The following is a 13436-nucleotide window of genomic DNA, read 5'->3' on the forward strand; positions in this document are numbered from 1 at the left end:
AGCGAGAGAGAGAGAGAGAGGGGGCAGCGAGAGAGAGAGAGAGGGGGCAGCGAGAGAGAGAGAGAGGGGGCAGCGAGAGAGAGAGAGAGGGGGCAGCGAGAGAGAGAGAGAGGGGGCAGCGAGAGAGAGAGAGAGGGGGCAGCGAGAGAGAGAGAGAGGGGGCAGCGAGAGAGAGAGAGAGGGGGCAGCAAGAGAGAGAGAGAGGGGGCAGCGAGAGAGAGAGAGAGGGGGCAGCGAGAGAGAGAGAGAGAGGGGGCAGCGAGAGAGAGAGAGAGACAGGGACTGATAAACAGACCATGACAGGGAGGGACAGAGAGTCCAAATCCAACAGTAAATCAGGTCAGACCGGACACTACAAAAATAATGAAAGGATAAAAGTAAAGGCTTTGTATCTAAACACACGTAGCATTTGAAACCAAATAGATGAACTGAGAGAGCACGTAGAAATAAATAAGTATGGTCTGATAGCTATTCGAGCGACGTGGCTACAGAATGACACAGATCGGGAGCTGAATATTGAAGGGTACGTGACTTTTAGAAATGATGGGACATTAGGAATAGGTTGAGGGGCGGCTCAGTTAATTAATGGTGGTATTCGCACGTTAGTGAGGCATTATCTCTGTTCAGGAAACCCAAGTGGTTTGGGTTCAGATGAGGAATGAAAATAAAGCATAAAGTGACTTGTGGGAGTGGTACGCGGTACATAATGTGGATCAGAGTGAGGTTATCCACTTTGGTAGCAAAAACAGGAAGGCCGATTATGATCTGACTGGCTATGAATTGAGAGAGGGGAAGGTGCAGCGAGACCTGGGTGTCCTTGTACACCAGTCGCTGAAGGTAAGCTTGCAGGTGCAGCAGGCGGTAAAGAAGCCAAATGGTATGTTGGCCTTCATAGCGAGAGGATTCGAGTACAAGAACAGGGATGTCTTGCTGCAATTGTACAGGGCCTTGGTGAGACCTCACCTGGAATATTGTGTGCAGTTTTGGTCTCCTTATCTGAGGAAGGATGTTCTTGCTATAGAGGGAGTGTAGCGAAGGTTTACCAGACTGATTCCTTATCTGAGGAAAGATGTTCTTGCTATAGAGGGAGAGCAGCGAAGGTTTACCAGACTGATTCCTTATCTGAGGAAGGATGTTCTTGCTATAGAGGGAGAGCAGCGAAGGTTTACCAGACTGATTCCTTATCTGAGGAAGGATGTTCTTGCTATAGAGGGAGAGCAGCGAAGGTTTACCAGACTGATTCCTTATCTGAGGAAGGATGTACTTGCTATAGAGGGAGTGTAGCGAAGGTTTACCAGACTGATTCCTTATCTGAGGAAGGATGTACTTGCTATAGAGGGAGCGTAGCGAAGGTTTACCAGACTGATTCCTTATCTGAGGAAGGATGTACTTGCTATAGAGGGAGTGTAGCGAAGGTTTACCAAACTGATTCTTTATCTGAGGAAGGATGTTCTTGCTATAGAGGGAGAGCAGCGAAGGTTTACCACACTGATTCCTGGGATGGTGGGACTGACATATGAGGAGAGATTGAGTCGATTAGGATTATATTCGCTGGAGTTCAGAAGAATGAGGGGGGGGATCTCATGGAAACCTATAAAATTCTAAAAGGACCAGACAGGGTAGATGCAGGAAGGATGTTCCTGATGGTGGAGGGAGTCCAGAACCAGGAATCACAGTCTGAGGATATGGGATAGACCATTTAGGACGGAGATGAGGAGAAATGTCTTCACCCAGAGAGTGGTGAGTCTGTGGAATTCGCTACCACAGAAAGTAGTTGAGGCCAAAATATTGTATGTTTCCAAGAAGGAGTTGGATATAGCTCTTGGGGGTGAAAGGGTTAGAAGGATATGGGGGAGAAAGCGGGAGCAGGCTATCGAGTTGGATGATCAGCCATGATCATAATGAATGGGGGAGCAGGCTCGAGGGGCTGAATGGCCTCCTCCTGCTCCTAGTTTCTATGGTGCACAGGCTCCCTGATTGTAACTACACTGTTGGACGGAGTTATAAAGGAAGAGGTCATGGGAGCTTGTCAGAAAGGTAAGCTGATAATCATGGGTGATTTTAATCGACACGTGGCGTGTAAAAATCAGATGGGCTGAGGTAGCTGAGGAACTCATAGAACATTTCTTCGGCCAACACATTCTGGAGCCAATCAGTGAGCAAGCTATACCAGACCTGGTATTGAGCAACGAGATAGGATTAATTGATAACCTCATTGTGAAGGCACCCCTAGGGAGCAGCGATCATCATATGATTAAATTTTACACTCATTTCGAGGGAGAGACGAGTGGGGCTAAGACTAGTGTTTGAAATAAACACAATTATGAGTGCTTGAGAGCAGAGCTAGCTAAAGGGAAAACTGGCAAACGAGGTTAAGGGATATGTCAAGAGAGGTTCAGTGGTAGACATTTAAAGGGGATTTTCTGGAATACACAGGGTACATTCCAATGCGAAAGGAAAGTCCCAAATGGAGGGCCCACCATCCATGGTTAATTTAAAAAGTTAAAGGCAGTATCAAACTGAAAGAAACATCATATAGATACGCAAAGATGGGTGGCGGATCAGAAGATTGGACAGAATGTGAAGGACAGCAAAGAATGACAAAATGATTAATAAGGAGCGAACAATTTGAGTACAAGAGAAAGCTAGCTAGAAATATAAAGACGGATAGCGGGAGTTTCTATAGAGATTTGAGCGTTGGTCCAATTGAAAGTGGGTCTGGAGAGTTGATGATGGAAAATCAGATGAATTGAACGGGTATTTTGCGTCGGTCTTCACTACAAAGGACACAAGGAGTGCCCCAGGAATAGCTGTAAATCAGGAAATGGGAGGGAGGAACTCTGGAAAAATGACCATCACCAGGCAAGCGATACTGAGCAAATTGTTGAGGCTGCGGACTGACAAATCCCCAGGTCCAGGTGGACTTCACCCTCAGGCCGGGAAAGAAATGGGGAGCGAGATAGTTGATGCGCTGGTTTTAATTTTCCAAAATTCCCTCGATTTGAGGGAAGGTTCCATTCGATTGTTAAATAGCAAATGTCAGTCATTTATTCAAAAAGGGGGCAGAAAGCAGGAAGCTACAGGCCAGTAAGCCTAACATCTGCTGTGGGGAAAATGTTAGAAGCTATAATTAAAGATGTTATAGCAGGGCGCTTAGAAAAATTCAAGGTAAGCAGGCAGAGTCAACATGGTTTCGTGAAAGGGAAATCATGTTGAAACTATTTATTGGAGTTCTTTGGAGTCACATGTGCTCTGGATAAAGGGGAACCAGTGGATGTGCTGTACTTAGAGTTCCAGAAGGCATTTGATAAGGTGCCACACCAAAGGTTATTGTGGAAAATAAAATCTCGTGGTGTAGGGGGTAACATATCGGCATGGATAGAAGATTGGCTCAGCTAACAGGAAGCAGAGGGTAGGTACAAATGGGTCTTTTTCTGGATTGGCTGGTTGTGACGAGGGGTGTCCACAGGGATCAGCGCTGGGACCTCAACTGTTTACAATTGATAGAAATGATTTGAATGAAGGGACCGAAGGAATGGTGGCTAAAGTTGCTGATGACACAAAGGTAGGTGGGAATGTAAATTGTGAAGAGGGCATAAGGAGGCTACAAAGGGATTTAGATAGATTAAGCGGTTGGGCAAAGATCTGGCAAATGGTGTATAATGTGGGCAAATCAGAAATTGTCCATTGTGACAGGAAGAATAAAAAAGCTTAAACCAAAAGACATAGGGGCAGAAATTAGGCCATTCGGCCCATCGAGTCTGATCCACCATTCAATCACGTCTGATAAGTTTCTCAACCCCATTCTCCGGCCTTCTCCACGTAACCTTTGACCCCCCTTACCAATCAAGAACCTATCTATCTCGGTCTTAAATACACTCAATGACCTGGCCTCCACAGCTTTCTGTGGCAATGAATTCCATAGATTCACCACTCTCTGGCTAAAGAAGTTTCTCCTCATCTCTGTTCTAAAAGGTCTTCCCTTTACTCTGAGGCTGTGCCCTCGGGTCCTAGTCTGTCCTACTAATGGAAACATCTTCCCCACGTCCACTCTATCCAGGCCTTTCAGTATTCTGTAAGTTTCAATCAGATCCCCCCTCATCCTTCTAAACCCCATCGAGTAGAGACCCAGAGTCCTCAAACGTTCCTCATATGTTAAGGCTTTCATTCCTGGGATCGTTCTCATGAACCTCTATTATCTAAATGGTGAGAGATTGCAGAGCTCTGAGGTACAGAGGGATCTGGGTGTCCTAGTGCATGAGTCACAAAAGGTTAGTGTGCAGAGTATTATCTAACTGGTGAGAGATTGCAGAGCTCTGAGGTACAGAGGGATCTGGGTGTCCTAGTTTATGAGTCACAAAAGGTTAGTGTGCAGGTACAGCGAGTAATTAGGAAGCTAATAGAAAGTTATCATTTATGGTGAGGGGGAATTGAACACAAAAGTAGGGAGGTTATGCTTCAGTTGTACAGGGCACTGGTGAGACCACATCTGGAGTGTTGTGTACAGTTTTGGGCTCCTTATTTAAGGAATGATGTAAATGCTTTGGAAGCAGTTCAGAGAAGGTTTACCAGACTAACACCAGGAATGCGCTGCCTGTTTTATGAGGGAAGGTCGGACAGGTTAGGCTCGTATCCGCTGGAGTTTAGAAGAGTGAGAGGCGACTTGATTGAAACCTTTCAGATCCTGAGGGGTCTTGGACAGGGGGGGATGCGGAGAGGAGGTTTCCTCTTGTGGGAGAATGTAGAACGAGGTGGGGGGGGTCACTGTTTAAAAATAAGGGGTGGCCCATTTAGGACAGAAAGGAGGGGAAATGTTCTCTCTCCGAGGGTGGTGAGTCTTTGGAACTCTCTCCCTCAACAGGAGGTGGAAGCAGAGACTTTGAATATTTTGAAGGCCGAGGGTGATAGATTCTGGATTCACAAGGGGGTGAAAGGTTAACGGGGAAGGGGGGGAATGTGGGGTTGAGGTGACAATCGGATCAGCCGCCATCTTATTGAATGGTGCAGCAGGTCTCGAGGGGCCGAGTGGCCTAGTCCTGCTCCGCATTTTTATGTTGAGACACAGAAAGAGAGGGCGGACGAGAGGGGAGGGGTCGGGGGGGCGGGCGGCCGAGAGGGGAGGGGCGGAGCGAGGGAGGGGGGCGGAGCGAGGGAGGGGGGCGGAGCGAGGGAGGGGGGCGGAGCGAGGGAGGGGGGCGGAGCGAGGGAGGGGGGCGGAGCGAGGGAGGGGGGCGGAGCGAGGGAGGGGGGCGGAGCGAGGGAGGGGGGCGGAGCGAGGGAGGGGGGCGGAGCGAGGGAGGGGGGCGGAGCGAGGGAGGGGGGCGGAGCGAGGGAGGGGGGCGGAGCGAGGGAGGGGGGCGGAGCGAGGGAGGGGGGCGGAGCGAGGGAGGGGGGCGGAGCGAGGGAGGGGGGCGGAGCGAGGGAGGGGGGCGGAGCGAGGGAGGGGGGCGGAGCGAGGGAGGGAGGGAGGATGGGGGGAGCGAGAGTGGGAGGGAGGGTGGGTGTTGCGAGAGGGGGAGGGAGGGAGGGGGGAGCACGAGAGAGGGAGGGTGAGGGACTGAGAGGGACAGAGAATGGGATTGAGAGTGAGAGAGCAGGAAACGGAGAGAAGGATTGAGAAAATCAGAGCGCAGGAGCGAGCACCAGACGTGGCAAACGGGGCTCTGCAGGTTTAACATCACATCCTGATAGAGGGCATCTCCGACAGTGCAGCACTCCCTCAGTACTGGCACCGGCGGGGGGAGTGTCGGCCTGGATTATGGAGCTCAAATCCTACAGTATATCCATCTCCCTCCGACAGTGCAGCACTCCCTCATGCTACCCACCTCCCCTGTACCAGTACTGAAGGAGTGCCACGTAGTCAGAGGTAGACAGCGCGAGAAACGGATGCCTCCAGATTTGAGAAGCCAGCCGTCCTTCAGGCCCTGTCAAATGATTCGGGGCGTCTGGTGGTGGGTGGGGGGGGGGGGGAGGGGGCAGTGAGAGGCAATGTGGGAATAGCTGCGCCTGTCCGTTTAAAACTGATCGCAACCACACACTAAATCAGGACTGAACAGCTGATGAGCGGAACTGTAAAAGGGCCAAGGGAGGCCAGAGGGATTTACAATGGAAATAGATATTAGCAGAACGCAAGGCATTGAAACCGAGTGCGAGTTATGTCCCGATTCCAGACACGCAGCCCCAGGGAAGCTTTTAATGTCATTCACTGGGAGGTGGGTGTCGTTGGCCGGGACCAGCGTTTATCGCCCATCCCTAATTGCCCCTCGAGAAGTTGGTGGGTAAGCCGCCTTCTTGAACCGCTGCAGCCCCCGTGGGGTGGGTACACCCACGGCGCTGTTAGGGAGGGAGTTCCAGGATTTTGTCCCGTGTGGTGTAGGTACACCCACGGCGCTGTTAGGGAGGGAGTTCCAGGATTTTGTCCCTGTGTGGTGTAGGTACACCCACGGCGCTGTTAGGGAGGGAGTTCCAGGATTTTGTCCCTGTGTGGTGTAGGTACACCCACGGTGCTGTTAGGGAGGGAGTTCCTGGATTTTGTCCGTGTGGTGTAAGTACACCCACGGCGCTGTTAGGGAGGGAGTTCCAGGATTTTGTCTGTGTGGTGTAGGTACACCCACAGCGCTGTTAGGGAGGGAGTTCCAGGATTTTGTCCCTGTGGTGTAGGTACACCCACGACGCTGTTAGGGAGGGAGTTCCAGGATTTTGTCCGTGTGGTGTAGGTACACCCACGGCGCTGTTAGGGAGGGAGTTCCAGGATTTTGTCCGTGTGGTGTAGGTACACCCACGGCACTGTTAGGGAAGGAGTTCCACGATTTTGACCCAGTGACAGTGAAGGAACGGCCGATATATTTCCAAGTCGGGATGGTGAGTGGCTGGGAGGGGAACATCCAGGTGGTGGTGTTCCCATGTGTCTGCTGCCCTTGTCCTTCTAGATGGTAGTGGTCGTGGGTTTGGAAGGTGCTGTCGAAGGAGCCTTGGTGAGTTCCTGCAGTGCATCTTGTAGATGGTACACACGCTGCTGCTACTGTGCATCGGTGGTGGAGGGAGTGAATGTTTGTGCATAGGGGGCCGATCAAGCGGGGCTGCTTTGTCCTGAACGGTGTCGAGCTTAGAGTGTTGTGGGAGCTGCAACTCATCCAGGCAAGTGGGGAGTATCCCATCACACTTCTGACTTGTCCCTTGTAGATGGTGGACAGGCTCTGGGGGGAGTCAGGAGGTGAGTGACTCTCCACAGGATTCCCAGCCTCTGACCTGCTCTTGTAGCCACAGTATTTATATGGCTGGTCCCAGTTCAGTTTCTGGTCAATGGTAACCCCCAAGATGTTGACAGTGGGGGATTCAGTGAGGGTAATGCCCATTGAACATCAAGGGGGCGATGGTTGGATTCTCTCTTGTTGGAGATGGTCCTTCCCTGGCACTTGTGTGGTGGGGTCAGGTCTCATTTGAAAGATGACATTGGAGAGAGCTCTGCAATTACCACGTTGGAGGAGAGACTCTCACTCTTCAGTTTCTGTCCCCCTCCCTTTTAAATCTGCCATCCCATCTCCAACCTCCCTTCCCTCTCCAAAGTCCTCGATTGTGTTGCTGTCTCTGAAATCCTTGTCTCAATCCCTCCCCACAACAGTCCCAAAATGGCTCTTATGGAAGTTATGCAGTGACTGTGACCAAGGTGAACCTTTCCTCTTCGTCCAACATGACCCCTCTGCAGGAGGTACACACTGCTGGCTCCCCAACTTCCTGTTCAAATCCCTCCCTCACCCCCTCCCTCCCTATCCCTGTAACCCCCTCCATCCCCAACAATTCTCATCCTCCTGTTTAAATCCCTCCCTCACCCCCTCCCTATCTCTGTAACCTCCTCCAGCCCCTACAATTCTCATCCTGTTCAAATCCCTCCTTCACCCCCTCCCTCCCTATCTCTGTAACCTCCTCCAGCCCCTACAATTCTCATCCTCCTGTTCAAATCCCTCCCTCACCCCCTCCCTATCTCTGTAACCTCCTCCAGCCCCTACAATTCACATCCTCCTGTTCAAATCCCTCCCTCACCCCCTCCCTCCCTACAACCCTTCGTGATCCCTGTGCTCCTCCGATTCTGGCCTCTCGAACATCCCTCGACTTCCCTCGCTCCACCATTGGCGGCCGGGCCTTCAGCTGCCTGAGGTGGGGGGGGACCCCAAGCTCTGGAATTTCCCCCCTAAACCTCTCCGTTCAACTACCAAAAGGGAAATTGGAAAACATCAATCGAGTCTTCGCAGAGGCCATTTGGCCCATCGAGCGCGTGCTGGCTCTCTGCACAGAGCAATGCAGTCAGTCCCACTCCTCTGTGCGTGCACACTCCAAGTAGCCCTGCAAGTTTACTCCCAAACCCTCGCTCGGGAGCACAGAACCTGAATGTTACCGAAAAGGAGGGGAGAGAGAGACGTTGCCAGAGCTTTTTGTCTTGCACTCATCAGAACAAATGCAAGAATACCAAATTTCAAAGCATCACAACAATTTATATGACAGGTGGACAAAGGAAAGAATACCAAATTTCAAAGCATCACAACAATATATACGACAGGCGGACAAATGCAAGAAATTCAAAGCATCACAACAATTTATATGACAGGTGGACAAAGGCAAGAATACCAAATTTCAAAGCATCACAACAATTTATACGACAGGCGGACAAACACAAGAATACCAAATTTCAAAGCATCACAACAATTTATATGACAGGTAGACAAAGGAAAGAATACCAAATTTCAAAGCATCACAACAATTTACATGACAGGTGGACAAACACAAGAATACCAAATTTCAAAGCATCACAACAATTTATATGACAGGTGGACAAAGGCAAGAATACCAAATTTCAAAGCATCACAACAATTTATACGACAGGTGGACAAACACAAGAATACCAAATTTCAAAGCATCACAACAATTTATACGACAGGCGGACGAAGGAAAGAATACCAAATTTCAAAGCATCACAACAATTTACATGACAGGTGGACAAATGCAAGAAATTCAAAGCATCACAACAATTTATATGACAGGTGGACAAATGCAAGAATACCAAATTTCAAAGCATCACAACAATTTACCTGACAGGTGGACAAACACAAGAATACCAAATTTCAAAGCATCACAATTTACATGACAGTTGGACAAACACAAGAATACCAAATTTCAAAGTATCACAACAATTTATACGACAGGCGGACAAATGCAAGAATTTCAAAGCATCACAACAATTTATACCACAGGTGGACAAATGCAAGAATGCCAAATTTCAAAGCATCACAACAGTTTACATGACAGGCGGACAAAGGCAAGAATACCAAATTTCAAAGCATCACAACAATTTACATGACAGGTGGACAAATGCATGAATCCCAAATTTCAAAGCATCACAACAATTTACATGACAGGCGGACAAACAAAAGAATACCAAGTTTCAAAGCATCACAACAATTTATATGACAGGTGGAAAAATGCAAGAATCCCCAAATTTCAAAATGACAACAATTTACACCCTCGCACCCTTTCCCGCTACAGTATAAATTCTCGTGACGCTTTCAAATTCGACATCCCCGCGTCAGCCCCGATGAGTGGAAGGCGAAAGGTTTCAAGCAACCTGGCTCCCGTTCCGGCCACGTTGGAGTTTCACCCCCCCACCCCCCACAAACCCCCCCACTCAGCGCCTGTCCGGTTTCCTTTTCGAAGAACCATTCTCCGTCTCCGCTTCCGTGCTCGGACCGGGCCACGCCATAAGAATAAAGCCGCTCCCACCCCGCCCCCCCAACGCATTTCGTCTCCTATCCCACTACGCCTCCCGCCCCCAGAACCCTCCCTCACCCCCCACGACCGAGTCCTTGTGCCATCAAGCCAACCCGAACCGCTTTTTCCGATCTGAAACCGCCACCGTTGAGTCATAACCTGTCCCTTCTCGTCGAGCCAAGGCCATGGCGACGGTGAGGCCGAGGGAGACAGGAACCAGCCAAACCCAACCCCGGGGGGCCCGGCCAGCCCTCCAAACCAGCCCGCCGCTGCCGCGTGAGGTCAACGTCGGAGGCAGGTCAGGGGGTCAGGGCGCGACCCGACCCGGCTTTGCCACGATCAAGGACGCCCCCCGACCCCGCAGGGATCGGGAGACGATGGAATCGGGCAGTTCAAAGTTGGCGGGGGGTGGGGGGTTGGGGGGGCCACGAGATCAACAGAGATGGGAGGGGTTGTCCTGCCTTGGTGGCGGGGGTGGGGTGGGGGGGCCAGTTCTGCGGACTAAGGGTCAGGGGTGGCGGATTTCGCTCGAGGGCGAGAGCGGGTCTCCGCGCTCCGAGAGCGGCGGACCTTAGGATTTCTGTTCCACCCCCCACCCCCGGCTGTCCAGCCGTCAGGTCCTTTTGAGGCCACGGTCTCGGCAGGAGGGGGGTGGGGGGGGGAGGTTTTCGGGAGTCGGAGGGATCGGGGTGGCGGTGGGGGGGGGGGGGGGGGGGAAGAGCAGCTGGGAAGAGGTGGAAGGTCGGCAGCGAGACGCACTGAACCGGGGGGGGGAAGCGAACCCGAGGGGTTTTTGAGGGGAGAGTGGCGAGCGCGAGGCAAAGGGGGGGCAGGGATCGAGGCGAGGGGGGGCGGGGATCGAGGCGAGGGGGGGCGGGGATCGAGGCGAGGGGGGGCGGGGATCGAGGCGAGGGGGGGCGGGGATCGAGGCGAGGGGGGGCGGGGATCGAGGCGAGGGGGGGGCGGGGATCGAGGCGAGGGGGGGCGGGGATCGAGGCGAGGGGGGGCGGGGATCGAGGCGAGGGGGGGCGGGGATCGAGGCGAGGGGGGGCGGGGATCGAGGCGAGGGGGGGCGGGGATCGAGGCGAGGGGGGCGGGGATCGAGGCGAGGGGGGGATCGAGGCGAGGGGGGGATCGAGGCGAGGGGGGGATCGAGGCGAGGGGGGGGATCGAGGCGAGGGGGGGTCGAGGCGAGGGGGGGTCGAGGCGAGGGGGGGTCGAGGCGAGGGGGGGTCGAGGCGAGGGGGGGTCGAGGCGAGGGGGGGTCGAGGCGAGGGGGGGTCGAGGCGAGGGGGGGTCGAGGCGAGGGGGGGTCGAGGCGAGGGGGGGGTCGAGGCGAGGGGGGGGTCGAGGCAAGGGGGGGGGGCGTGGATCGAGGCAAGGGGGGGGGGCGTGGATCGAGGCAAGGGGGGGGGCGTGGATCGAGGCAAGGGGGGGCGTGGATCGAGGCAAGGGGGGGGCGTGGATCGAGGCAAGGGGGGGCGTGGATCGAGGCAAGGGGGGGCGTGGATCGAGGCAAGGGGGGGCGTGGATCGAGGCAAGGGGGGGCGTGGATCGAGGCAAGGGGGGGCGTGGATCGAGGCAAGGGGGGGCGTGGATCGAGGCAAGGGGGGGCGTGGATCGAGGCAAGGGGGGGGCGTGGATCGAGGCAAGGGGGGGCGTGGATCGAGGCAAGGGGGGGCGTGGATCGAGGCAAGGGGGGGCGTGGATCGAGGCAAGGGGGGGCGTGGATCGAGGCAAGGGGGGGGCGTGGATCGAGGCAAGGGGGGGCGTGGATCGAGGCAAGGGGGGGGCGTGGATCGAGGCAAGGGGGGGGCGTGGATCGAGGCAAGGGGGGGCGTGGATCGAGGCAAGGGGGGGGCGTGGATCGAGGCAAGGGGGGGCGTGGATCGAGGCAAGGGGGGGCGTGGATCGAGGCAAGGGGGGGGGCGTGGATCGAGGCAAGGGGGGGGCGTGGATCGAGGCAAGGGGGGGCGTGGATCGAGGCAAGGGGGGGGCGTGGATCGAGGCAAGGGGGGGCGTGGATCGAGGCAAGGGGGGGGCGTGGATCGAGGCAAGGGGGGGGCGTGGATCGAGGCAAGGGGGGGGCGTGGATCGAGGCAAGGGGGGGGCGTGGATCGAGGCAAGGGGGGGGCGTGGATCGAGGCAAGGGGGGGGCGTGGATCGAGGCAAGGGGGGGCGTGGATCGAGGCAAGGGGGGGGCGTGGATCGAGGCAAGGGGGGGGCGTGGATCGAGGCAAGGGGGGGGCGTGGATCGAGGCAAGGGGGGGGCGTGGATCGAGGCAAGGGGGGGCGTGGATCGAGGCAAGGGGGGGCGTGGATCGAGGCAAGGGGGGGGCGTGGATCGAGGCAAGGGGGGGGCGTGGATCGAGGCAAGGGGGGGGCGTGGATCGAGGCAAGGGGGGGGCGTGGATCGAGGCAAGGGGGGGGCGTGGATCGAGGCAAGGGGGGGGCGTGGATCGAGGCAAGGGGGGGGCGTGGATCGAGGCAAGGGGGGGGCGTGGATCGAGGCAAGGGGGGGGCGTGGATCGAGGCAAGGGGGGGGCGTGGATCGAGGCAAGGGGGGGGCGTGGATCGAGGCAAGGGGGGGGCGTGGATCGAGGCAAGGGGGGGGCGTGGATCGAGGCAAGGGGGGGGGCGTGGATCGAGGCAAGGGGGGGGGCGTGGATCGAGGCAAGGGGGGGGCGTGGATCGAGGCAAGGGGGGGGCGTGGATCGAGGCAAGGGGGGGGCGTGGATCGAGGCAAGGGGGGGGCGTGGATCGAGGCAAGGGGGGGGCGTGGATCGAGGCAAGGGGGGGGCGTGGATCGAGGCAAGGGGGGGGGCGTGGATCGAGGCAAGGGGGGGGCGTGGATCGAGGCAAGGGGGGGGCGTGGATCGAGGCAAGGGGGGGGCGTGGATCGAGGCAGGGGGGGGGGCGTGGATCGAGGCAGGGGGGGGGGCGTGGATCGAGGCAAGGGGGGGGCGTGGATCGAGGCAAGGGGGGGGCGTGGATCGAGGCAAGGGGGGGGCGTGGATCGAGGCAAGGGGGGGGCGTGGATCGAGGCAAGGGGGGGGCGTGGATCGAGGCAAGGGGGGGGCGTGGATCGAGGCAAGGGGGGGCGTGGATCGAGGCAAGGGGGGGCGTGGATCGAGGCAAGGGGGGGCGTGGATCGAGGCAAGGGGGGGCGTGGATCGAGGCAAGGGGGGGCGTGGATCGAGGCAAGGGGGGGCGTGGATCGAGGCAAGGGGGGGCGTGGATCGAGGCAAGGGGGGGCGTGGATCGAGGCAAGGGGGGGGCGTGGATCGAGGCAAGGGGGGGGCGTGGATCGAGGCGTGGGGCGCGAGTGGGAATTTGGAGATGAGGGCGAGTGGGAATTTTAAGATGAGGCGGGGCGGGCGAGAGCGTGAATTAAGACGAGACGGGGGGGGGGGTGAGAGCGGGAATTAAGATGAGGCTGGGCGGGCGGGCGAGAGTGGGAATTAAGACAAGGCGGGGGGGGGCAAGAGCTGGTATTAAGAGATGGCGGAGGGGTGAGTGTGAGAATTAAGACGAGGCGGGGGGAGCAGGTGAGTGTGGGAATTAAGACGAGATGGGGGGGGTGGGCTGAGAGTGGGAGTTAAGACGAGGCGGGTGGGCTGAGAGTGGGAATTAAGACGAGGCGGGGGGGGTGAGAGTGGGAATTAAGACGAGGCGGG

General features: G+C 55.9%; 1 protein-coding gene across 1 annotated transcript in view; it reads right to left on the reverse strand.

Annotated features, from left to right (window-relative positions):
- The window catches only part of LOC121274962 (myosin-10-like), a 163330-nt gene extending 153384 nt beyond the window's left edge, over nucleotides 1–9946 (reverse strand). Inside the window, exon 1 of the mRNA XM_041182334.1 lies at nucleotides 9873–9946. Coding sequence (XP_041038268.1) covers nucleotides 9873–9946 — 74 coding nt within the window. The remainder of the gene's footprint in view (nucleotides 1–9872) is intronic.
- Nucleotides 9947–13436: the final 3490 nt, after the last annotated feature.

This window comes from Carcharodon carcharias (genome assembly GCF_017639515.1).
Source record: "Carcharodon carcharias isolate sCarCar2 chromosome 39 unlocalized genomic scaffold, sCarCar2.pri SUPER_39_unloc_3, whole genome shotgun sequence".
NCBI classification, from domain to species: Eukaryota; Metazoa; Chordata; class Chondrichthyes; order Lamniformes; family Lamnidae; genus Carcharodon; species Carcharodon carcharias.